The 22,500-nt window shown below is 48.7% G+C and overlaps 11 protein-coding genes across 12 annotated transcripts in view; 5 read left to right on the top strand and 6 right to left on the bottom strand.

Moving 5' to 3' along the window:
• CNM01290 (leucine-tRNA ligase, putative) overlaps window positions 1–756 on the top strand; it is a 3,956-nt gene extending 3,200 nt beyond the window's left edge. Inside the window, exons 7-8 of the mRNA XM_568277.2 lie at window positions 1–399; window positions 454–756. The exon at window positions 1–399 is cut by the window's left edge and continues 340 nt beyond it. Of these exons, the coding sequence (XP_568277.1) occupies window positions 1–399; window positions 454–696 (642 nt within the window). The 3' untranslated portion in view covers window positions 697–756. The remainder of the gene's footprint in view (window positions 400–453) is intronic.
• Window positions 757–1,091: 335 nt separating this feature from the next.
• Window positions 1,092–2,141, top strand: CNM01280 (glycerol-1-phosphatase, putative). Its single transcript, XM_568279.2, has 5 exons — window positions 1,092–1,216; window positions 1,282–1,430; window positions 1,498–1,801; window positions 1,851–1,989; window positions 2,042–2,141. Exons 1-5 carry the CDS (start codon window positions 1,153–1,155, stop codon window positions 2,097–2,099), a joined length of 714 nt encoding a protein of 237 aa, XP_568279.1. The 5' UTR covers window positions 1,092–1,152; the 3' UTR covers window positions 2,100–2,141.
• Window positions 2,117–3,423, bottom strand: CNM01270 (conserved hypothetical protein). Its single transcript, XM_024658292.1, has 7 exons — window positions 3,250–3,423; window positions 3,184–3,198; window positions 3,109–3,131; window positions 2,943–3,048; window positions 2,491–2,887; window positions 2,326–2,420; window positions 2,117–2,276 (listed from the first exon to the last, which is right to left on the bottom strand). Exons 1-7 carry the CDS (start codon window positions 3,268–3,270, stop codon window positions 2,232–2,234), a joined length of 702 nt encoding a protein of 233 aa, XP_024514002.1. The 5' UTR covers window positions 3,271–3,423; the 3' UTR covers window positions 2,117–2,231.
• Window positions 3,424–3,831: 408 nt separating this feature from the next.
• On the bottom strand, window positions 3,832–5,264 carry CNM01260 (cardiolipin synthase, putative). The gene is made up of 7 exons (XM_024658291.1): window positions 4,886–5,264; window positions 4,638–4,838; window positions 4,455–4,581; window positions 4,320–4,405; window positions 4,201–4,269; window positions 4,040–4,131; window positions 3,832–3,988 (listed from the first exon to the last, which is right to left on the bottom strand). Exons 1-7 carry the CDS (start codon window positions 5,171–5,173, stop codon window positions 3,895–3,897), a joined length of 957 nt encoding a protein of 318 aa, XP_024513993.1. The 5' UTR covers window positions 5,174–5,264; the 3' UTR covers window positions 3,832–3,894.
• A 339-nt stretch (window positions 5,265–5,603) lies between these two features.
• Window positions 5,604–7,979, top strand: CNM01250 (conserved hypothetical protein). Its single transcript, XM_024658290.1, has 6 exons — window positions 5,604–6,269; window positions 6,328–6,503; window positions 6,568–6,796; window positions 6,845–7,271; window positions 7,328–7,573; window positions 7,629–7,979. Exons 1-6 carry the CDS (start codon window positions 5,941–5,943, stop codon window positions 7,863–7,865), a joined length of 1,644 nt encoding a protein of 547 aa, XP_024514005.1. The 5' UTR covers window positions 5,604–5,940; the 3' UTR covers window positions 7,866–7,979.
• Window positions 7,980–8,406: 427 nt separating this feature from the next.
• CNM01240 (conserved hypothetical protein) lies at window positions 8,407–12,019 on the top strand. The gene is made up of 17 exons (XM_024658289.1): window positions 8,407–9,348; window positions 9,400–9,497; window positions 9,553–9,662; window positions 9,709–9,915; window positions 9,971–10,058; window positions 10,112–10,124; window positions 10,174–10,357; window positions 10,417–10,538; window positions 10,590–10,659; window positions 10,714–10,894; window positions 10,950–11,200; window positions 11,251–11,355; window positions 11,408–11,465; window positions 11,520–11,552; window positions 11,611–11,672; window positions 11,726–11,827; window positions 11,879–12,019. The coding sequence occupies exons 1-17, from the start codon at window positions 8,524–8,526 to the stop codon at window positions 11,938–11,940; spliced, it is 2,571 nt and encodes an 856-aa protein (XP_024514006.1). The 5' UTR covers window positions 8,407–8,523; the 3' UTR covers window positions 11,941–12,019.
• Window positions 12,020–12,027: 8 nt separating this feature from the next.
• CNM01230 (expressed protein) lies at window positions 12,028–15,944 on the bottom strand. The gene is given in 14 exon segments (XM_024658288.1): window positions 12,028–12,602; window positions 12,670–12,684; window positions 12,744–13,140; window positions 13,201–13,489; window positions 13,579–13,749; window positions 13,803–14,493; window positions 14,558–14,794; window positions 14,861–14,999; window positions 15,066–15,126; window positions 15,195–15,341; window positions 15,455–15,569; window positions 15,638–15,683; window positions 15,740–15,857; window positions 15,872–15,944. The coding sequence occupies 13 exon segments, from the start codon at window positions 15,787–15,789 to the stop codon at window positions 12,105–12,107; spliced, it is 2,856 nt and encodes a 951-aa protein (XP_024513935.1). The 5' UTR covers window positions 15,790–15,857; window positions 15,872–15,944; the 3' UTR covers window positions 12,028–12,104.
• A 141-nt stretch (window positions 15,945–16,085) lies between these two features.
• CNM01220 (sterol metabolism-related protein, putative) lies at window positions 16,086–17,451 on the top strand. Its single transcript, XM_024658287.1, has 7 exons — window positions 16,086–16,330; window positions 16,382–16,429; window positions 16,479–16,650; window positions 16,700–16,800; window positions 16,840–17,135; window positions 17,179–17,191; window positions 17,235–17,451. The coding sequence occupies exons 1-5, from the start codon at window positions 16,136–16,138 to the stop codon at window positions 16,870–16,872; spliced, it is 549 nt and encodes a 182-aa protein (XP_024513936.1). The 5' UTR covers window positions 16,086–16,135; the 3' UTR covers window positions 16,873–17,135; window positions 17,179–17,191; window positions 17,235–17,451.
• CNM01210 (expressed protein) lies at window positions 17,416–18,391 on the bottom strand. The gene is made up of 5 exons (XM_024658286.1): window positions 18,197–18,391; window positions 18,050–18,128; window positions 17,985–17,991; window positions 17,774–17,901; window positions 17,416–17,717 (listed from the first exon to the last, which is right to left on the bottom strand). The coding sequence occupies exons 1-5, from the start codon at window positions 18,344–18,346 to the stop codon at window positions 17,491–17,493; spliced, it is 591 nt and encodes a 196-aa protein (XP_024513992.1). The 5' UTR covers window positions 18,347–18,391; the 3' UTR covers window positions 17,416–17,490.
• An 87-nt stretch (window positions 18,392–18,478) lies between these two features.
• On the bottom strand, window positions 18,479–21,173 carry CNM01200 (hypothetical protein). Its single transcript, XM_024658285.1, has 13 exons — window positions 20,690–21,173; window positions 20,533–20,637; window positions 20,446–20,453; window positions 20,293–20,379; window positions 20,193–20,237; window positions 20,114–20,132; window positions 19,992–20,056; window positions 19,610–19,922; window positions 19,389–19,545; window positions 19,168–19,302; window positions 18,987–19,109; window positions 18,863–18,917; window positions 18,479–18,785 (listed from the first exon to the last, which is right to left on the bottom strand). Exons 1-13 carry the CDS (start codon window positions 20,775–20,777, stop codon window positions 18,570–18,572), a joined length of 1,416 nt encoding a protein of 471 aa, XP_024513942.1. The 5' UTR covers window positions 20,778–21,173; the 3' UTR covers window positions 18,479–18,569.
• Window positions 21,174–21,357: 184 nt separating this feature from the next.
• CNM01190 (GTPase, putative) overlaps window positions 21,358–22,500 on the bottom strand; it is a 1,824-nt gene continuing 681 nt past the window's right edge. For both annotated transcript variants that reach the window (XM_568297.2, XM_568296.2), the window contains 6 exons: window positions 22,429–22,500; window positions 22,333–22,372; window positions 22,266–22,282; window positions 22,134–22,210; window positions 21,747–22,080; window positions 21,358–21,685 (listed from right to left, as the gene is read on the bottom strand). The exon at window positions 22,429–22,500 is cut by the window's right edge. In XM_568297.2, the coding sequence (XP_568297.1) occupies window positions 21,549–21,685; window positions 21,747–22,080; window positions 22,134–22,187 (525 nt within the window). In that variant the 5' untranslated portion in view covers window positions 22,188–22,210; window positions 22,266–22,282; window positions 22,333–22,372; window positions 22,429–22,500 and the 3' untranslated portion in view covers window positions 21,358–21,548. The remainder of the gene's footprint in view (window positions 21,686–21,746; window positions 22,081–22,133; window positions 22,211–22,265; window positions 22,283–22,332; window positions 22,373–22,428) is intronic.

The following is a 22,500-nucleotide window of genomic DNA, read 5'->3' as shown; positions in this document are numbered from 1 at the left end:
CCCCACTATTCTGAGCACATCTGGAAGAACGTTCTTGGCGAGACTTCCTCCATCCAGACCGCTCTTTTCCCCGAGCCTTCAGGCCCTATCGACCCCACAGTCCTCGAGCAGACCGAGTACCTCCGTGGTGTCGTTGATGCTATCCGATCTGCCGAGGCGCAGGCTGGTAAGAAGAAGGGGAAGAAGGCTGCTGCTGCCGTCTATGACCCTAGCAAGCCCAAGAAGGTCAGGATGTACGTTGCCAAAAACTTCCCTGAATGGCAAGAAAAGGCTATCGGTGTCATCAAGAACCAGGCCTGGGATGGTGAGAAAGTGGACGACGTTAAGCTCAGGAAGGGTTTGGAGGAGGTTGGTTTAATGAAGGACAAGAAGGTCATGCCTTTCTGCCAGGCTTTCAAGGTGCGTTCACCTCTTTTCTTTCTAGCCGCTGAAGGTTGCTGATAAAATAAACAGAGGAAACTTGCTGTTACCGGTCCCTCTGCCTTTGACCGAACTCTTCCCTTCGATGAGCTCTACTCTCTCAAGATGCTCGCCCCTCTCATCAAGTCTTCTCTCCGATTCGAGGAAATTGACGTGCTCAGTGTGGAGGAGGCTAGGGAGATCATTGAGAAGGATGGTGAGAAGGAAGGATGGGCCAAGGAAAAGATTGAGGTTGCCGAGCCCGCTGTCCCTGGTGTTCAGTTCTGGAACGTATAGATGGTAAAGAGATGATAAGTGATTTTGGTCGTCATGCATCTGGATTGTTTGGGTTTGGCTAGCCCATGGGGGTTTGGACTTTTTATCTTACGTCTGACTGTTTTGGAGAAAACCGTTGATTTTTACCGCCACTTTATAGAAAAGACAGTTACTACGACTGGTGAATGATGTCCACCAATGCCTGAGTGAAATTTCGGCATAAAAAGTAAACGTTCGAGTGTTATACGATTGGGCCCGGCGAAAGGACGGAGAAAATGAGGTGCGGTAGAACTGATAAGATTGAGATTTTGAAATTAACAGTTTACCCGATCCTTCAATTAGAGATCCGGCCTGTGATTCACCATGCATTTTATTTTGATCTTTTGCAACGCTTTCTATATTTATATTTGCCCTATTTTTTGTCATCTCATCGCTGTTTACGTCTTCGTGTACTTTACGTGTTTAATCCCTTTCAAGATGTCCAAGACCACCACCACTACCACCCGGGCCATGCTCTTCGACATGGACGGTACTCTTCTCGGTACGCTCTTCTTTTGCCGCTCATCTGGCTATGCAAAACTCACTGACAACTCGAAATCACTCTAGACTCTACTCCCGCCGTGTTGGCCACTTGGGAGTATTTTGCCAAGGAGTATGATCTTGACCTTCACCAGGTTTTGCGTACTTCCCACGGAGTGAGAACTATTGACAACATGAGGAAATGGTGCGGAATCGAGGACCCTATCCAACTGAGGGTGAGTTTTAGCTACAGAAGCACGGAACCTACTTCAAAAACTTGAGCGTGGTTGATTATTTGAACAGGATGCAACCGAGACCTTTGAGAGCATGATTGTCACCGAGGCCAAGCAACTGCAGGCTGCTGGCAAGGAAGGCCTTATCGCCCTTCCTAATGTCCTTCCCCTTCTCAACAAGCTCAACGCCTCCCCCATCCCTGTCTGGGCTATTGTCACCTCTGCAACCACTGTCTATGCCTCTGCTGCCTTGCCAACAGCTGGTATCCCCGAAACGCCCAAATTGATTACTGGTGATGATGTTCGTAATGGAAAGCCTGACCCAGAGCCTTATTTGGCGGGCGCCAAAGCTCTCGATGTGGATGTCAAAGATTGTGAGTGTGTTATCCACTTCTGAAAGTAAGTACGCTCAAAGAACTTTAGGTGTTGTCGTAGAAGACGCCCCTTCAGGTATCAAGTCTGGTGTTGCTAGTGGCGCAAGGGTCTTGGCCGTCTGCACATCCCACACCAGAGAACAATTAGAAAATATCGGTGCCACCTGGATCGTGACTGACCTATCTCGGTAAGCGTCCCTTCTCCGTTTGGGTAGAGAGCATGACTAATAGATGAATTAGAGTAACATTCGAGATTGAAGGCGGACGAGTGAAGTTGACCATCGACGAGACCCCTTAGGTATGAAATAGAAGATACCATTTGCATTTGCATGAACATCTACGTAGAACATCAAAAGTACAAAACTGGTCCTACTACTACTCTCGAAACAACGCTATTAATCTTCAAGATACAGCTCTAACATATACAGCCCTAACCCATGCTTCCAAGAACTTTGAACGCCAGCGCTCGAAGGATCTAAAACAATTAATATCTATCAGAAGCAACATGTCTAAGAATAACTCACTTCTGCTTTCTGTGCACCACCAAGATCCTTGAAAACCTCTCCAACTGCTCTTCCTTTGGCATCCCTAATAGCTCCCAACCTATTCCCCGCAAACCCTACAAACCCATCAACCTCCACGTCCAATTCTAATACCAGCTTTTAACTGAAAGCTGTATCTTGACTCACCACCTGCCACGGCCCCTGGGACGTTGGCCACAATGTAACCTAATGCGGCACCGGATGTGCCACCGACCCATGACCACCATGGTCTCACATGTGACACTTCGGGAGCCAGCATCTCTTCAAAGACGTCGCCAAAGACGTTATCGGCATTAGGTCTTCTGCCAGTACCCGCACCAGTTCCAGCGCTTTCTTTGGTATCGTCACCCGCTGCATTACTGGCGCTGGCATTCTGGAAGAATTGGGCGAAGTTTTGGAAAAAGTTTCCAGACGCTTGTGCCTGTTCGTATTCTGAAGCGTTGTCTTCTGTAAAGGCTGAGGAGGGTCGAGAACGGAAGAGAGCATCGTATTCCGCTCTGCGCCCAGGGTCCGAGAGAACGTAGTAGGCGTCTGAGACAACTTGCTGTACGTTGATCAGCGCGGCCGTATACATACAAAACCATCTTGTTCAAACATACGAATCTCTCGGTGGCTTTCCTACGCTCCTGAGGAGTCGCGGTTTGAGGTAATCGGTCAGGATGACTTCTCAAAGATTCTTTCTTATATGCTGTTCGGATTTCGTCCCTATTGAGTCCATTCATCAATAAGGAAAGATCAGAGATGGCATAAAGAGCGCAGACTCACGCTGTAGCAGTAGGTGCCACACCCTGGCGATCAATTGTGTTAGTTTCATAAACTCTTCCCAGCAGTTAGACATACCAAAATCTTGTAGTACTGAAAGTATCCGAAAATCAGTCTTCATATCTTTTTATCGGATGAACTTACCTGTGGTAATGTTGACGCCATGGTCTGAGTTCGTTATTTCCGCACTTATGTGTGGGAATGCTGTTGATGGTGGAGATAACTTGGATCGTATCCTTGAAAAGTAAAGGCGAAAAACAAGCAAATATTATTATTTGTATCGCTCCTCTTATTACTTTATCCTCGCTCGCAGCGAGCTCCATCTTGTCGTTTTGAAGGAACACCGCGCCGATGACGTTTTGTCATGTTGGAGGTGGAGATGAACCAGTGGCAACGGAGTTCAACTTATATCCGTTTGGGTTATTTTCCGTCAGATTCGTCACATATTGACCGTTGGGACAAAATCCGGACGGATCCCGAAGGATCGACTACCTTCACTGTTGAGAGGGTGAAGACACGCGGCGTGGCACTTGCGAGAGACCCTCTAAGCAACTCTCAACAACGAAAAAAGTGGAGGAAAAGAACAAGAAGATGGCTAGCCATCGCCACATTTATCGTTAACAATTCAGTGATGAGTTTTGTACAGTAGTTTTGTACTATATGTCACATAAAGAAGCTTAACCCCATGATATTGGTCTTTCATGTCAGAGCCGAAGAAAGAAAGAGTACAAAGAAAGAGTACTGCAATGATGCCATACATGATGCATGCCTGATAATAGATATCATCACCTAAACACCCTTGGCTGGTTGCTTCAGAATTTTGACACCAGATCTTCCAATGTAACTCAACCCGCTCCAAATCGTTGTTCCAGCCACGGTCCATCTGTAAGATGTCAGTGATGAACACCAGTACAATGAGGTAAACGGTATTCACTGAAGCGCTTGCAGCGGTAAAGCAAGAGAAATGGAGAGAAGAGGAGAAATTGTGGTCATTCCCATAAGCATAAGCTGAAGCAAAGTATTTATCTGGATCACGGAGTCAGCGAATTCGTAACAAGTGCGTGAATTCCTAAAAAGTGCGTGAACATGACCCACCTTGCTGATTTTTGTCGGGGTTACTTGAGCCGACGGTATCGAGAAGTCAAAGTACCGCCGCAACGTTCGCTGCAGCCTTCGAGGTCAGCTCTCACATCCCGTGTTTCCGAGACACATACAGGCTTCGGAAGAGAAATGAATCGGAAGTAAAAAGCAGATATTGAGAGTGCAACATCTCGCCCAACGATTAGGATTGCAAGAGGTACTAGCAAAGACGTATTAGCTCTGTATAGCCCATACCGAGGTCCACTTACCGGGAAGAAGTCCGGCCCATGCCAGTGTACCGACCAACGTCGTCATCAGCGCCTTATCGGCGGCTGGATCTAAAATGGATCCCAAAACGGAGAAACTATTGTATCGTCTCGCAAGCCAACCGTCCAACTAGTGAATCCGAGGGAAATTAGGTTCATTACATCGTCTACCCAGATAGTACCCACCCAGTCCGTTACACCACTGGCAAACAGGATACTCGTCGCCCATGCATAGTCACCTTGCACGATCATGTAGCCAAGGACCGGACACGCGAGTAATCGAGCTAATGTGAGAGCGTTCGGGATGGTGTAAGGTGATTCATAGAGGTCTGTTAAGCTCTTTTCCTTATCAGACTTCGTTAACGGTGTTTCCGGGGATGTTTCATGCTGCTCGAAGTTAGCTCGGCGGTCTGACACCAGGCGAAGAGACTGACAGTGGATGTGGCGGCGGCCGCATCAACGGCTTTGGATTTTCCACTAATGAGATAACGTTTGCATCCCTGCATCTTGTTTTCCATACGCAGCAGCTGTCTCGGCGACGCCGGTCGGAGTGACTGCTTGCTCAAAACCCTCGGTTTCATTTCCACCAAAGTCGATAGTTGTCGCGCGGCATAACGGGACTTGGTTCTCAAGTGAGCCGCCTGAGTCTGAAGCTTGAAGGGTAGATTATGAGCGGCGACATCTAGTATTATAAAAAAGGCTCTGGGGGTTGTTGAAAGCATTTTAGGTGGTGCCGCTGGGATTTGGGACGGTGTTCAGATTGACTTGGATATCCTCGGCCTTACAGTAGCTTCTTCGTGCACCTATTAGGTCGTGGTGAGTTGGTCACCCAACAAATAATAATAATAATTAATTAATAACAATCCGTGGGGAGCGGCCACTTCCGTTATTAGGTACCGCGGTGACCCACCACTTTTCGTCATTATTAGGCGCAGTAAAAAGCACTACTACTGCTAGTAATAGCAGTAGTAGGCGCGAAAAGTTGGGGGACATCACCGCCGGCCGTAATAAGGATTTCCGCGGCCGAGGAGCTGTCCGTTCTATGATTGGGTGGGTCCTTCACGTTTCACCTCGGCCTTGGGTTCAGTGCGATGTACGTATTTTCTTACATTTCAGTTTCATGATCATCATCTTTTCTTCCATCCCATACCATCGATCCATTTTATCACCAAAAATTATGGGCGTCATCTCATACTCAGTACCCGCATATTATTATTCACTGATAACTCCATTAAAGGGCTCTCTAACGCAGGCTAATCGCACGAGGCGGACCGCGGTACACCTCATACATCTTGGAAATTTCTTTTCTCATAAAAAGGTATAAAAGCTTCAGCCGTACTCACAGAACAGGATGTATTCCAACTCGTATCAAAACATTGGGCCTCTCCATAACTCACTTTACTTGTTCTCGAACCTTTAATATACCAATAGAAACACTACACTTCACCTACCTACCACTACAGAGACACATCACAAGCACACATACAAAATGCTGGAACCAGTAGAGGCTGAATTTGCCCAACCCCCTATCTACACCGACGCTCAAGAAGAAGTCCTTCGTGATGAAGATGTGGAGGAATCCGATGTGATCACAATTGTTGCAAGTCGTGAATCAAGGCCCGCCACTCGAACCAATACTCGTACGGACTCAGCCCATTCCCATTCCGCTAGTACCCTGGCCGGAGAGCCATCATCACATGGCTCCAAAGAGGCTGTCCTTAAGTCTGCAGGGGATGCGGAGAAGCTTGGTGATGGGCGGATGACTGTGCACTTTGACCCGGGAGAAGATCCCAAGGAATGGACCAAGACCCGAAAATGGCAAGTTCATTTATTAGTTGACAATATCATCTGCAAATGCTAACGACATCACTACCAGGTATGCCACCATTACTGCCTCTATTCTTTGTCTTGTCGTCGCCCTTGGCAGTGCCATGCCAACTGGTGACCTTCCTGGTGCTGCCGAAACTCTTCACGTCTCCGACGAAGCCATCTACCTTTCTATCACTCTTTTCGTCGCCGGTTTCGGCATTGGTCCTCTTATCTTCGCTCCTTGTAGGTTTTTACATCTCCACCCATAATATATTTGATGGTCTACGAGCTGACGATCGTCCTCCAGTGAGTGAAGTTATCGGTCGACGACCTATCTATGCCGTCAGCATGATCTTCTACTTCCTTTTCACTCTCCCTTCTTGTCTTGCCAAGAACATTGCTACCATGCTTGCTGGTCGTATGATTGCTGGTCTTGCTTCATCCGCACCATTTACCAATGTAGGCGGTACCATTGCCGACGTTTGGGACACAAAGGATCGTGGTCTCCCTATGGCCATGTTCAGTTCTACTCTCTTGTAAGTGATCTTTTTTACTTATTGGGTAACCTTTTCTGACGACCACAGTATGGGGCCTTGTCTCGGTCCACTGTTTGGAGGCTGGATCGCCGAAAAAACCCACACTTGGCGTTGGATATACTGGGTTCTCTTCATCTTCGTTGGCGCCGCTATGGTCCTCTGTATCTTCACTCCCGAGACTCTCGCTCCCCTCCTTCTTCGAAAGAAAGCCAACAAGCTCAACAAGAAATACCAGACTCAACTTTACGTCTCTGAACATGACCTTAACCGTCTCCCCTTCTCGGAGACCCTCAAGAACGCCATGGTTAGGCCCATTATCCTCATGTTTTGCGAGCCCATCATCATTCTTTTCACCTTTTACCTCTCCTTCGTCTACGCCCTTCTCTACGCCACCTTCTTTGCCTTCCCCATTGCTTTTGAGGAGATTCGAGGTTGGTCTATGGGTATGACCGGTGTCACTTTCATCTCTATTATTGTGAGCTACACTTTCTTGATTATTATTTGCTGGACACCTCTAATCCTTTATCTTAGATCGGTATTGCCATCGCCAACTGTTTGATGCCCGTCCAAGAGCGTCTCTACAGGCAGCACAGTGAAAAGTACGGCCCAGCTCCTGAAGCTCGTCTCTACCCTATGATGCTCGGCGCCCTACTTCTTCCAGTGGCTTTGTTCATCCTTGCCTTCACTTCTTATCCTGGTATCATTTGGGTGGGCCCTTGCATTTCTGGTATCCTCTTCGGTTTTTCCATGGTCATCATCTATATTTCTGGTAACTCTGTAAGTCACGCTTCATCTTGGTATCTTGTCGATCCGCGCTGACTTTCTTTGTCAGTACGTCGTTGACTCTTATGCGAATGTCGCCGCTTCGGCTATTTCAGCCAAGAACATGACTCGTTCCCTCATCGGTGCTTCTGTCCCTCTTTGGATCACCCAGCTCTTCCATAACCTTGGTTTCCAGTACGGTGGTCTTCTTCTTGCTCTTGTTTCTGTGGTCATCATGCCCATTCCTTTCTACTTCTATTATAAGGGTGCCGCTGTAAGGAAGAGGTCCAAAAGGACTGTTCAATAAGTGTACGATCTTTATACGGACCTACGTTTAGAATAATAGAGTTTTCATTTTTACCATTTTATCTTGGAGGTAACATTATAAGGCAATATAATACAAGTACATGCATCTGTGTAGCATATTCAATCATTTTACTCTGAACCATGGCTTTTAGGGATATAATGCATGCTCGTAGCTGACCCACTGAAATGACTTCTCTGGGTAATGAAATTATGGGGCCCAAGTTCGTCAAGTCCGGCATGTATTTATGTCACTATAGGCGTCAGCTTGGCTTATCTATGACCTCTTTCCTGGATTGTCGACATCTGCCTCGTAAATACCTAAGGCTCCATCCCCCAATTTTTATGTGTGACAAAAGATGCGAAAGCAGCTGCTGGCGGGCGGGAAGCCCCACGCAGCGGCGACATTCGTTTCGTTCAAGTCATCATCATTCATTCATCAATTATCGTATGCCTTACGTAATAGCGTTTGAACAAACAACAACAACACATTTGTTACCGGAGCGAACGAAAGGAGTTCGTTTCTTTTTTGCCCTATTGTGTACTTCGTCGAACGATCGTCTCTTTACTCAACTGCCCAAACAGTTCTCGGGAATTTTATATCTTCGAAACCGGTGAACGCGCCACAACCATCGCCCAGAGGCTCGCAATCGACACCAAGCATGATGGAAACGATCGACGTTCACTCGGCAGCCACCCCTCCTGTCCGTAGACCCATTGTCGATCTGACCTTGGAGAATTCTTCCCCTGCTCCCGCTAGAAATGCAGGCGGTCCGAAAACCTCCCATTCAGGATCATATTACTACAATAACAGCAGCTACGCCAGTGGAAGTCAAGGTCCCGTCTACGACGTTTACGCGGGCGGCAACAGTGTGACACTTGGAGGTGGCGGAGACAGAGCCAATAGGGCCAAGACTGGTGCCGACTATGACTTGAGCTCGTTCGGGTCTTCTATCCCTTCCAAGTCAAAGAAGCCTTCCGCCAGTGCGTACAGCAGCTACATCAAACCTGCTACACCCAATGCTTTCAAACAAGAGAAGGTTCCTCAGCCCAAGCAGACTTTCGCTCGACCTACACACCAACCCGCATTTGGAACCGGTGGCTATGTCAATGGCTGGCCATCATGGGTCCAACCAGGCGGAGTGAATCCCGGTGTCGTGCCCGACCCCCGTCCTGCAATCGCACCTCCAAAGCCTGCTAACCAGGATGACGATGTTCCTCGGGAAGCATTCAACATTGACAGCGTTCCAATTACGGCTGAAGATTACATGCGCTACAATGGTGATGCCGAAAAGCACATGCAAGAGTTGTTAAGCGGTGCCATCGGTGATGGTGAAGACGAGATGGGAGATGAGGGTATGAGAGAAGGAGAGGATACTGTGGAAGGCTTTGCGAAGGGTATGAAACTGATGCCCCATCAAGTTCGAGGTGTGAGGTGGATGAAACAGAGAGAAACCGGGAGGAAGTATGGAGGTATCTTGGCTGACGTGAGTTTACGTTCGCGGCCACATGTTCAACTTTTAGCTGACAAGTTCTAGGATATGGGTTTGGGTAAGACTGTGCAAACTCTGGCGAGAATAGTGGAGGGTAAGCCTACAGCAGCGGAGAAAAAGGCAGGCTATAAGGCCGGTACTTTGTAGGTCAACTCTTGGGTTTCGTCTTGACATGAAAATTGACATGCGCGGTGATAGGATCGTCGCTCCACTTGCAGTCTTGGAGCAGTGGGCGACGGAGTGTAGAACAAAAACAGAGCCCGGAAGGTTAAAGGTCACCACACATCACGGTCCAAGCCGTACTAAATGTGCGTGCACATCCAGTCATTATAGTCCATACTAAATGATTTGTAGCTGGCAAGACCCTCGAAGGCTTTGATGTCGTAATCACCACCTTCCAAACTCTCGCATCAGAATTTGGCGTGTGGGAGACAAAGGGCCAGAAGAGACTTGATGACGACGAATCCGATGAGGAAGTTCCGGCTGGTAGGAAAAAGGCTCCGAAGAAGAAGGCGACTATGAGCGCACTGTTTGAAGTCAAATGGCTGAGAATTGTCATTGGTGAGTTACGCATGACAACAATTCGGTGATACAACTAAGTTACATGTAATATTAGATGAGGCGCAGAACATTAAAAACAGGAATACTAAGGCGGCCAAGGCAGCGGTTGGGTTGAGAGCAAAGTATCGATGGTGTTTGACTGGGTAAGTCTTTTTGTCGCGCTCTATCGTCCTCATTTATTGACAACCACACTCAGTACTCCTATTCAAGTGAGATATGTTTCCCCAATGTCCTATATAGATACTAACGCCATTTTAGAATAATGTGGAAGAACTCTTTTCTTTGTTCCAATTCTTGCGAGCGAAACCTCTTGATGATTGGCACGTTTTCAAGGAGCGTATCTCGTCTCTTGTCAAGGATGGTCGTACAAAGCTTGCCATGAAGAGGCTGCATGTCGTTCTGAAGGCTATCATGCTTCGACGTACCAAGGATGCTGAAATTGGTAAGCATAGCTCTTGTGTTTCATCTAACGCAGAGAGATATACTGACACCTAGAGTTAGACGGCAAGAAGATCTTGAACCTACCTGGTAGGACGGTCCAGGTCTTACCTTGTGCATTCGATGCCGATGAACGAGCATTTTATGACGCCCTTGAGCAGAAGACAACGTTGACATTCAACAAGGCAAGTCATTTTTCATTATGAAGAGTTGCAGCATGTTAAGTATGAGGGCAGTTCATCAAGAGCGGTACTGCTAATGCCAATTATACTTCGGTATTGACTTTGCTCCTTCGGCTGAGACAAGGTGGGTCCGCTCTCGGCGTCAACTTCCACGGCTTACCGATGTAATTCTTTATAGCTTGTGTCCATCCCTCTTTGGTTACAAAGTCTTTAGATACCGATGTTGACGCAATCACCGATGCGGTATCCAAGTCCTCTATTTCAGCTGCTCCAGAAAAGGACGAAGCCGACGAGTTAGCAGACTTGCTTGGAGGTCTCGGAGTCGCAAAGGGCAAAACTTGCCAAATGTGCTTCGTAAAGTAAGTTTCACCATCAGGTGTGATGTCAAACCACGCGCTGACGGTCATGTCGTAGGCTTGATGACAGTTCATCACAGCATTGTGACGCTTGTGAAAAAATTGCACAACGAGTGCGCCGTCAATCAGGCGCTTCCGAAAATGCGCTCCCTCCTACCAGTGCTAAGATCCGTATGCTCCTCAAACTTCTTTCAGAAATTGATGAGAAGAGCGGAAACAAGGAGAAGACCATAGTGTTTTCCCAGTTCACGAGCTTCTTGGATTTGGTCGAGCCATTTTTGAAAGAGAACAATATCAAATATGTGCGATGTCAGTATCTGCTACTGTTGGAAAATGATGGCTAGCTGAAAGATTCTCAGATGATGGGTCTATGAGGAATGATCATAGACAAGTATCTTTGGCGAAGATCCGTGACGACCCCAAGACACGGGTCATCCTCATCTCTTTCAAAGCGGGTAGTACTGGTATGTCTCCCCCGCGCAATTGGGTAGTCTAGGTACTGAGAGTGACAATCAGGCCTTAACCTAACGTGCTGCAACAACGTCATCTTGATGGATCTCTGGTGGAACCCCGCGTGAGCTCCTCTCAAGGATCGTCCGTATTCTGTAGCTAACAGCACTGTGTTCAGTTTGGAAGACCAAGCTTTTGATCGTGCTCATCGGTGAGTAGAACAGACTGTTTTAGACCAGTCTACGGATAGTGGCTGATATAGTTCACAGACTTGGACAGAAGCTTGATGTAAACATCTGGAAGCTGACAATTGAGGAGACGGTTGAGGATCGTGAGTTTCGATGGTGTTGCTCCATGTAGCAAAACTCACCTAATATACCCCAGGTATTTTGATTCTTCAGAACAGCAAGAGAGAATTGGCCAATGCAGCCCTGTCTGGACAGACTGGCAAGGGTGTTATGAAATTAACCATGGATGATATCATGAGTATGTTTTTGATGCCTTCTTGTCGATCAGATACTAACATTCAAACTGTAGAATTGTTCAAACGAAGTTCTGGTCATGACGAGGAAGATGATGAAGAGTCTGATGAAGATTAAGGTGTCATTAAAATCTTTGGAGAATCTGTACTTTTGGGTGCTTGTATGAATAGGAATCCTATAATGGATGATATGCTCTAATTGAGACAGGAACGAAGTGCAAAGTGCATAGTTGACAACTGGTAAACAACTGATAGTACATTGTACATTAATACGATTTTTGTCTAGTCGTTGATCGCGGCCAAAACAAGATCCAGTCCTCTCAGCACCGGCAATGCTTCTCCATTCTTGACGCACTCTCCCATTAGCTCTTCCATATCCCCCCAATATCGCTCCATCCACACCCCACTGGTGTGCATTGTACTGCTCAAAAACAGCAACCCCGCGCTCACATTGGTGGAGTTGGCATCTCTTGCGCTATCCCTCGACTTGAGAGCATATTTCAGTTCACTCATGATAAGGTCTGGAAGATCAGGAATCAAGCTAGGTATGGCACGGGGTTGTAGAATACCGAGACAGGACATGGTCTCAAGCACAAGTGATCGGTCATCTGTAGCTTTAAGCGACGTTGAAAGTGCCATAAGGAGGTTTTCCGCGAGGAGGGTGTTGATGGTGGTGGGGTGTAAAGCTCCGTAACGGTCCCGAATCTCGGAAATGCGGGAGGCATGGGTGGTTCTGGACGGATAGTTGAGCATTTCACGATTGATTGCCGCTTTTGAATCCTAACAAGGAGCAATTCAGCTGGTGACCTTTTTTCAACGACTGAAAACGGCCCTTATCATGACTCACGCGGCTGATGACAGGCTACGAGTTGATGAACAGACCATGAGCATAGGCTCTAGCACTTTGATATTCTCACTTACATTCCTTTCAACAGTCCCCAGATGTCCATATATCCCACTTACCAACGCTTTCAAATCATTATCCAACCCCTTTCCTCTCCCCCCACCAAAATTCGCATGCACCTTGACCAACAACTCATAGACATCCAACCCGTCTTTCGGCACACTCAACAAGCTTGAAATCGCATTTAAAGCTGCATGTTGGCATTCCTTGGGTATCTCGTGTGTCATCTCTAGGAGATCTTGGACAAGCTGGGACTGTTGTAATGATGAATAACCTTCAAAACGGGCAAGGTTGGAAAGGCCCTGGAAGATGAGAGAGAGGACGTGCGGTTCGCAAGGACGACGAAGACCGGTCATGATAAGATCTTTCACAGGGGCCACATACTTTTTATGCAAGCTTGGTGGGAGGGCGGGTCTGATATATATATATATAAAGTTGGTTACTGCGCCATTTTCACCACGAGGTCGTACTTACAAGAGGTTACTTATGATGCAAGCTTCAATTACCGCTTTTATGGGATCAACGCTTTCTAGAAAATCAATCAGTCGTAAACTTTGCCTTATATGACTCCAAGCCAAGGGCTGGACGATTGCCCGATGGGCCGTGGTGAGATGGGCGAGTAATTTGGCGGCAATGATTTGGACACTCGGTTCGAGGGATTGATGGAGGGCGAGGAGGATCATGGAACAGGACCTTTCGTCGAGCATGCTCGCGAGTGTGGGGTTGGACAGGACGGAGAGAGCTGTATGGACTATAGACAGGTCTGCGAAAGAAGGACGGGAAGTGGGTTTAGCGTTTCGGCATACCGTGTTTTTGGACATATTCATGAGAGAAAGGAATGGAGAAACATACCGTCGGCGAGAAGGAGTTGGGCAATCTTAAAAGTCAGATTGCGCATGATACAAGGTGTGGCGACGATGGGGTTGGTAGCCAGTTGCAAAGCCGCAATGACCACTTGTTTCCCGTTATCTTCTTCTAGGCTTTCCAAGACGAGTTTTTGCGCTCTCGTCGCCAGATCGATGTCTGTTTGCCTTTAGTCAGGCCTGTTCAATGTAATCTTGCTCATATACACTCACCACGTAGAGGAAAGACATTCAAAGCCTCTAGGACACTCTCCCTTCTATACTCCCTGTCCCCTTTCCCCCCACTATCATCATCACCCTTCTTCTTCTCCTCACCATCATGAAGCAGTGCATCAATAATATCCGTCAGCGTCTGTACAATCCTCTTTGCCAAATTCGGTAAAAGCGTGGCAATCATCTCCAACAGTTCCACATCGTCCAGCAGGACATGGTGTGGCGAGTGGAGGTACTCGACCATGATGTGGAGCGTGGTGGGGCCTTGGGAGGCGAGGAGTCGGGCGAGAAGATGTTGGGCTGCTCTTTGCGTCTTTGGTTTGGCACCGGATTTGGCGTGGGATAGAGCATGAAGAGCTATATGGCCAATGTCTTGGATGAAAGGCTCGAATCGATCGAGGACGATGGTGGCCAACTGGCCGAGACCGTTCATGGCGTCTATCTCTCCCTCGCCCTCGCCCAAACTCTCACTCGAATCCATAGCCATGCCTGACATGAACCCGACCGTCCTCTCAAACAATGGCGATTCCACAAACTGGGCCGTGTCCCACGTCGCCAACAACGGTAAAGCCGAACATAACGCTGCCTGGCAGGGTGGGGGTAAGTGAGGCGAGAGCGGGAGGAGGAGCGTGAATATAGGGAGGGAACGGATTGTCGATGGGTATCGATGGGCGAGGTCCGTGCGGAGTGTCTAAAAAAAGAAAGAAGGAAAAAGAAACGTCGTCAAAATGGGAAAAGCGGTTATAGGGACGTACCATCGGCATATGTTCAATCAGGAAACAAGTCCAAAACACGCCCATCTCTGCTTTCCCCCGGCCCTCTTCGTCCGTGAATTCACGTACATCACCCGTTGGCGGACAGCGACATAGCTGCATACTAGCCACAAGCAGCGCATGGGTGGCATGGAGGATCAGCTGGCAGGATGAAGCTTTTTCGGAGGGAGAGTAGATTTTGAGGGCGCGGATGAGGGCTTCCTGCGGGACCGATTTGTCCTGCTCGTATCGGTATTACTTTTCGTTTAGCGAAGCCGGAATGACGATGATGCATATATCACTTACCTCGCTGGAGAACGCAGCCATCTGGACTTGTCGCAGTAACTCTGGTAAATGGCTCTCGAACAAGAGCGGGCTAGAGCGTTCGACGCCGAGGATGATGCAGAGTGCGAGGTTGGACGCGGTGTGGCCGCCCCTTGGGAGACTTTTTATCGTTTTAATGCGTTTCATACAGCAGGTATGTCAGGAAAAAGGGGGAATGAAAACGTACAGGTTCTCGATGGCGAGTGTGACAGCTTCAGCGGTGAGTGTGGACATTGCCATGGCTTGGCCTATACCGAGCAGTCATTAGCGACATGTCCCCATCCCCATCCCACCGGAACACGACACAAAAACGTACCGTACAAGAAAGCAGCGGCTTGACCCCTCTGATCCGCTTTTCGCTGATCGAAGATGATACTCTCCAGGGTTTCACATGCGTAGGCGTGTACGTCTGTCAGACCTTTTAGAGCGGGTGCATACAGGTCGAGGGTATCTATCACTTTTGCTATTACCAAGAAAAGTAAAAAAAAAAGAAGACACAAAACACAAAAAGGTTTTTAGTATTACCCTGGGGGGTTAAATGGACGACGAACCGACGGCAAAGTGAGTGCGACGTACCAAATATTTTGAGGGCCATGGTGAGGGATTCATCGGTATGTTCTTTGAGGAACAGGTCGATCTTGGTACGTTGCTGGAGCCATTCGTTGGAAAAACGGACACCGCCTAGGGATTGCTACCGTCCGTGAACCGGTTGTATGACTACTTGAAAACATACACGAAAAAAAGCCACTCTTGACTCACCTCGGCGGCTTGTTGATCGAGGATTGCGGGAAGGTGGTTTAGCGCTCTGCCGAAGAATGGGGATGGGGCTGAGCATGATACAGGGGTTTATTCGTAACTCACTCGTCATGGTCTAGGAAGAAATCGTACAGATTTCTGATAAAGCTTGTCATCTGGGCAAGTCGGGGGCAAGTCTAGTCGGGCCAATCGTCAGTCGTCAGTATGTAATCAGTGTGAATCGTGAGATGATTAACAAGTATAGTTGGTGAATCGTGAGATGGTTAACAAGTATAGTTGGCATGTGAGCAGTTTGTCAGTAGGATGTATGGGAAGCGGGACATGCATAGTATGGACGCGCTCTTTTGATATTTCCCCAGTTGTGAAAGGACGGCGAGATGGAGAGTGGGAACGAGTAAAAGTCGTCATTTCCCGCGGCCAAACCCGGTGAATTCGCGACTCGGCCACCTACGTCTCGGCGTAATATCTACGTCTCACTCCCACTGAGCACTCGTCCCCCCGATGTCCAACTCGTGGTACGACACACTCACATCCGCGCCCGCCCTCATCGCAACCGCACTCGGCGTCTCTGTCGCAGCTCTCTTCGTCTCCACGCACAACAACAGCAACAAGACCGCAGCGCAGGTCAAGGAACAAGTCAAGGAAGTCGCTCACAGTGTCCACGCAGAGGGAAGCACAGGCAAAATGGCGCAGGCTGTAGGTCGCCTGCGCGGGTGCACGGACACCGGGGCTGATGGAAATACGCAGGGTGCTTCGATCATGTCCGCTCCTGCGGCAAACCTCGCTCCTCCCAAGGTAGATGCGGCATGGACCGGGACACGCGGCGGAAACTGATGCATAGCAGGAGGACCCGATCACGCCGTCTGAACTGGCCAAGCACGACGGCTCCGACCCGTCGAAGCCGATCTACGTAGCTATCAAGGGCAAAGTATTCGACGTCTCTCCGCGGAGCGAGATGTACGGGCCGGGCAAGGGGTACAATGTGTTTGCGGGCAAGGACGGGAGCAAGGGGCTCGGTGAGTGTCTGGCTGTGTGCGCGGGGACGGGGCTGAGTGCGGTGGACAGGGATGTCGTCGCTCGACCCGACGGATGCGGTGGCGGACTACTCGTCGCTGAACGAAAGCCAGATGAACACGCTGAACCAGTGGGAGGCGTTTTTCGAAAAGGTGCGTGGCGTGGGCGTGGGCGGGTGCTGACGGGCGCAGAGATACAGCGTGGTGGGGCGGGTCGTGCAGTAGCTAGTGTGATGCAGATTATTGATGTTCCAGACTGTTCCAGACTCCAGTGGCCGTGCATACAAGGACCGTGCAGGCGAGCCGTGCAGACAAAGGAGGGTCCCAAACACCGCACCCCTTCTCCGCGCATATATAGACCCATTCTCCCCTCCCCCTCCCCCATCCTCACACAACATGTCCGCAACCCAGTTCTACGGCGGCCAGCCCCAGCCAGCGTACGGCGCCCCCCCGGGCCAGTATCCCCCCGGCGGCGAGTACTACACCAGGTACGTATCCCAGCTTCTGCCCCTGCTGACGCTCTGACTACAGCCAAGCACCCCCGGTAAGCCCCCCACGCCCGCCCGCCACCTGCTAACCCTCCCCAGCCCGGCATGCACAGCCAATACGTCCCCAGCAACGGCATGGACTACAACGCCCCTCCCCAGGAAAAGGGCGACAGCGGCCCCGGCATCGGCACAGCGGCCGCGTGTTGCGGCCTCGGCGCCTGTTGCTGCTGCTGTCTCGAATGCTGCGCGCCTTGCCTCTGTCTCGAGGCGATGGAGTAGAACGGTGGATAGGCGGGCCAAGTAGACGTACATACCGCATGCAGGAATACAAACTCTATTCTGTACAATGTCCGGATCAAGCCTCGTCCTGCTCACCCGCCACCAGACCGTCCTCTTCCCCTTCTTCTTGCTCTTCTTCCTCCTCGTCCCCCTCGCCCTCCACCGCTGCTTCACCCTCCGTCTCTGCCATATCCCCATCCTCACCCGCCCTCGTCGACGCCGCCGATTTCCTCGGCCCACGACCACGTCCCGGCCCAGGCGGTTTCTTTGCCGCTTTCGCTCTTTGCTGAATGTTCCGGAAAGCTACACCGCGATTTATAAATAATGGATTACCCAACAGGGAAATACCGGGGACATACCCGCAAGCTCTTGCTCCATAATCGGAACCAACGCGTCCGCAGGTCCGAAATCCATCTCTATGATAGCCTTGATAACGTCCGCTGCCGTTACCGTCCTTCCACTCCTTGCTATCGCCTGGTCGTGCGCCCTGTCACCGTTTTTAAACGTCAGCGTCCACTTTTCTTTTTACGTTTCTCTGCGGGCGATGCGCAAAATAATTCGAAAACCTACGCCGCAGCTAAAAAGATGAATTAAATCGTCAGCACCTTGCGCAAACAACAAGGAAAAAGACGGACTGAGATAGCTGATGAACAATGTCGATCCTCTCAAAAGCGCCAACACCACATCCTGCTGCATTTTCACATTATCCGGAATCTACAACCCAAATCCATCCTCCATTAGCCCATCAACCTGTCAACGTTGTCCACCGGAAAACAACTCACAGAGCCCTTGGCAAGCTTGGTCAATGTCGTCTTTGGCAATTCGTACTCTCCCATCCCTACGCTGTTCGCCTTCATCTGGATACTGGCCGCTGTCGGCGGCGCGTCCGCGGGCGGTTTGGGCGGGTGGATGGTGGAGCCTTTGGGAGGCATCTTTGATCGCGGGGTGGGTTTTGAGGCGAGGCGATGAGATGTGACGCGAAAAGAAAATACAAGTTTGAGATGAGACGCGTCGAGGGATTTGGTTCCGTTGTAATATGTATTAGATCCATTTTGAATTATACATAGACTCTATCATCCATAATTATAACCCCACTAACTAGCCAACTTTTCAAAACAGGCCCCTCCAGAATGTCTCGCCACACCCAGCAGTCACTCAATCCTGCGCACACATCCCAACCAGATCCTCGGGGATAGTCTCATTCAAATACTTTTCAAATTCATCCCAAGGAACCATGTCGAGTGTACCGAGCGGTGTCGATGTTTCGAGCGGCTGGCCGCTGAGAAGCACTCGGATAAAGTATGGCGAGGGCGAGGTTTTCTTTTTCCACAGTTCAAAGACGATTTCGGTACCCATCCCTGGCCACATTGGCTAATTCTCTCGAGTCAATATCGAAAATCTTATCTCGAGGTACGGCTCAAAGAAGAATGAAAAATAAAAGGACATACTTTATCGATCTGGAGTACACCGAGAACAGGAGAGATGGACCCATCGTGGGCGAAACTATTTCACCATACCGGTCTTAGTCATCATCATCCCAAATTCATACTTTTTACAACGCAACCGACTCACTTGTGGAAATACTTGACATCGTTGGAACCATCAATCTTGCCATTAATATGATCTTGAAGCTCAATAAACCACGCGCCCATCGTTAGAGCGCTGTAAAGAGTCGAGTTTTCGGCCATTCGCCATCTGTATCATCATCTCCATCAGCTACCACCACCACCACCATCAAAAGGCAATGACTGACTTGTAAGCGTATTCGTAATTCCCAAGCCTGTAGATCGCATCCGCGTCCTCCTGAGGGGTACAGATTGCCGTATTGTTCAGCGAACATGGAAGGGGTTTACCGTGGCATTGTTTTGCGGAAAGGTTGTCGTAAGGGCTAAAGATGAAGCGAAGAAAAAATGTATCAGTTTTGAATTTATTTTTATAAAAAAACCCTTGCATAATGTATGAAAAAAGACTTACTGATCCCAGCTTGTACTCCATCCAGCATCATTATCCCATTCAATACCCGAAACGTTGTAAAACCTTTCCCTCAGCTCAAGAGAACGGTTAAGGTGTACACCCCATTCGCTAGAAATGTCGGTGATGGCGGAAGCCACCGTGCTTTGAAGAGCACAAGCTGAATGCCCCGATTGTAATCAGTACAATAATAAAAAAAAGTAAAAAGCAACGAAAAAACCTACAGATGGAGGGCTCTAGAGAATCCCAACTATCGCTCTGGATCAAAGCATCATACTCGTGTCCTCCAGGGAACAAACCGCTTACCAACCCGCTAAGCGTCTGACTGGTAATCACATTATTCGTGACCCTAAACTTATACTTGTCCTTCTCCCCCTTGTTTGGTAAAAACTTGAGCTTGTCATGGTAGACACCGCGAAGATCTTTTCCGTGGATATAAGCATCGTCAAGACCTTCAGAAGTGATGGATGGGAATTGGCAAGTAGAGTTTAGGAAACCTGGGCCGACGGTGTATTCGAATGGGTTTCGTGTATTAGCCTATAAGGCCCAGTATAAATTTAGCCCCCTCCCCCTCCCCACAAAGAACGATTGGGAACGTTCACGTACTTGGGCCTGCCAATAAACTGGCGCGGTATTCAGACCATTGGCGTCCTTTGCATAGTGATAAGGTCCTTGAAAGGGATTTTATTCAGCTCAGGGATCTTTTCATCTTACAAGCCAACGCATACCTTCTTTAGAGCAGTCCCACTGAGGAATCAAAATGCTTGTCAGAATATGCTTTCTTCTCAAAGCACATGTCTCACTTACAGAGATATCCTCTTTGAAAAACGTGTTGGAAGCATAAGGCGTTCTCTATTCCCTTATATCAGACAAAAGTTGAACATGAATCAAAAAAAAAGAAAAGTACCTTGTGGTGACGCTGGATAACTTCGACATACTCGAGTTCATATTCTTTAGAAGGTGTTTTGTACTCTTGCTTTCTCACATGAGGCATCTGGACAGTCCAAGTCATCAGTTTACCTACGTTCCACGGAAGCATCCAATTCAATAAAAGGCTCACAGCACACCCTGCTCATCAAAGAGTGTCAGCTATGGAAAATAACATGAAAAAGGACAAATGGGGATTCGGAAAAAGAGCAAGACTGACAATTGTACTCTCCATACTTTGAATCCGGCGTGGTAGAGGAATCATATATTCCAGGCGCACCGCTACCGTTCAAAACCTGATCGAGCCGAGTATTCGACGTATTTGCTATCCTTTCATCAGTTTCGTTATTTATCCACCCGATTACCATCAAACTTACCTGGAGGATAATGTGTCAGGGCATTTACTCCTACCCCAACCCCGAGAAAGACCATGAGGTTGAACAAGGTCTTGAGATCTGTTGCCATGTTTGATTATTATCCAGTGTGGATGTTGAACGCGATCGTTTCGTTCTTCGCCCGGCTCTTATATGGTCTCTCCAAGTCATGTAGCGACAAAAAAACGCTCTAAACCGGGAAACTGTAGGGTCAGATATGATATTTCCAGGGTCATCAGTTTGTCTCTCGTCAGTCTATCACCCTCCATCCCATTAATTGGGCCGACTACTGGGTTGTAAGTTGGAATACATCTCATGAACGTGCTTCCTGATGTTGCGCCTCCTCGGCAATTGCATTCGCGATCTGTGGGCTTTTCGGGTTTCGGCCTGCCCTACGGCTTCAAGCATCGGAATTTCCTTGCCAAGTCCGAGTGAGATGAGATGTGCTTGTTAATGGCACAGAAGAGTCAGTTGGAGGAAGAGGTGCAGAACCGGAAAGATGAAGAAGGAAATAGAAATAAAGGTAAAAATCAAGCACGCGGATCAACAAAAGTCGAATTATATCGCGCACGTTTGGGAAAGCCAAAAAAACCCGGACGCGCCAAATAATTATCATGATAGTCGGTTACCTCCCACATATCGTCTGCTTTCGGGTCGCAACACATTTATTATGCGTCAAGTCCATAACATACGTATCCTTCAAAATTCAAAACATACACAGACATCACGATAAGAGTTGTAAAAAAAGGAGGGGAAGCTATAACGAGTAACGAAACCAAAACCAGTCAGATCCATCTCAGTCGCTCACAGCACACTGTCCCACGTTCCTTTTCTTCTCAAGCACACAGACTTCTGAACACGTTTAACAGCAACCTCCCTTCTTGACTTGCTGTCCCTCTCCCAAGTTTACTCTGTTGCCATCTTGTGCAGCGTCCCGTCTGTTCTGTTGTGCCACACCAGCCGGTTTGGGAATGATAGTATCGAAAGGAATTGTCTTGGCTGTGACAAGAAGCAAGATGAGTTGAAGTTTCCAGTCGCAATCAGGAATAGAGATACGCACCGATTTCAGTGAACAGCTCGTTGACATTGGTACCCGCCTTGGCACTCGCCTCGAAGAACAGCAAACCAGCCTCCTTGGCGTACGCCTCTGCCTCCGCGGTGGGGACCTGCCTTACGTCTTCATCGTCGGCAGCAGCTGCAGGAGATGATTCCTCCTCTGCTTCAGCGTCGGCCTCACCCTCACCTTCGGCAGGGGTTTCAGAAGATGAAGATGCAGAAGTGGAAGGAGCGGCAGAGACGAGATCGAGCTTGTTACCGACGAGGGCGATAACGATGTTGGCATTTGCTTGACGTTGGAGTTCCTTCACCCAAGCCTTGGCTTTTTCGAGAGAAGCCTAGAGGATGCTATTGTCAGAGCTGACGCAAGTATAGATCATGTAGAACATACAGATTTGGTGACATCGTAGACAACAACAGCCGCCTGAGCATTACGGTAGTACATGGGCGCAAGAGAGTGGAATCGCTCTGTTACACGTTCAATCAGCAGTGTCCTCGATTTTCTGGCTTGGCGTTGGCTGACCTTGACCGGCAGTGTCCCTTGATAAAGTGTTAGCTTCACTTTAAGTCTCAGTTCACTAAATACCTACCAGATCTCAAACTTGACGATCCTATTCTCCAATCGGCACTCTACTCTCGTCAATAACTGATTTCATTCCGATGCACATTGCATTTTCCAAACTCACTTTGCGTCAGGAACGCCGCACCGATGGTTGGCGACGTGTTCTCATCAAAATCACCAGAGGTGAATCGGAGAA

Source organism: Cryptococcus neoformans (assembly GCF_000091045.1).
Source record: "Cryptococcus neoformans var. neoformans JEC21 chromosome 13 sequence".
Taxonomy (NCBI): Eukaryota; Fungi; Basidiomycota; class Tremellomycetes; order Tremellales; family Cryptococcaceae; genus Cryptococcus; species Cryptococcus deneoformans.
This window is presented reverse-complemented; position numbering and strand designations above follow the sequence as displayed.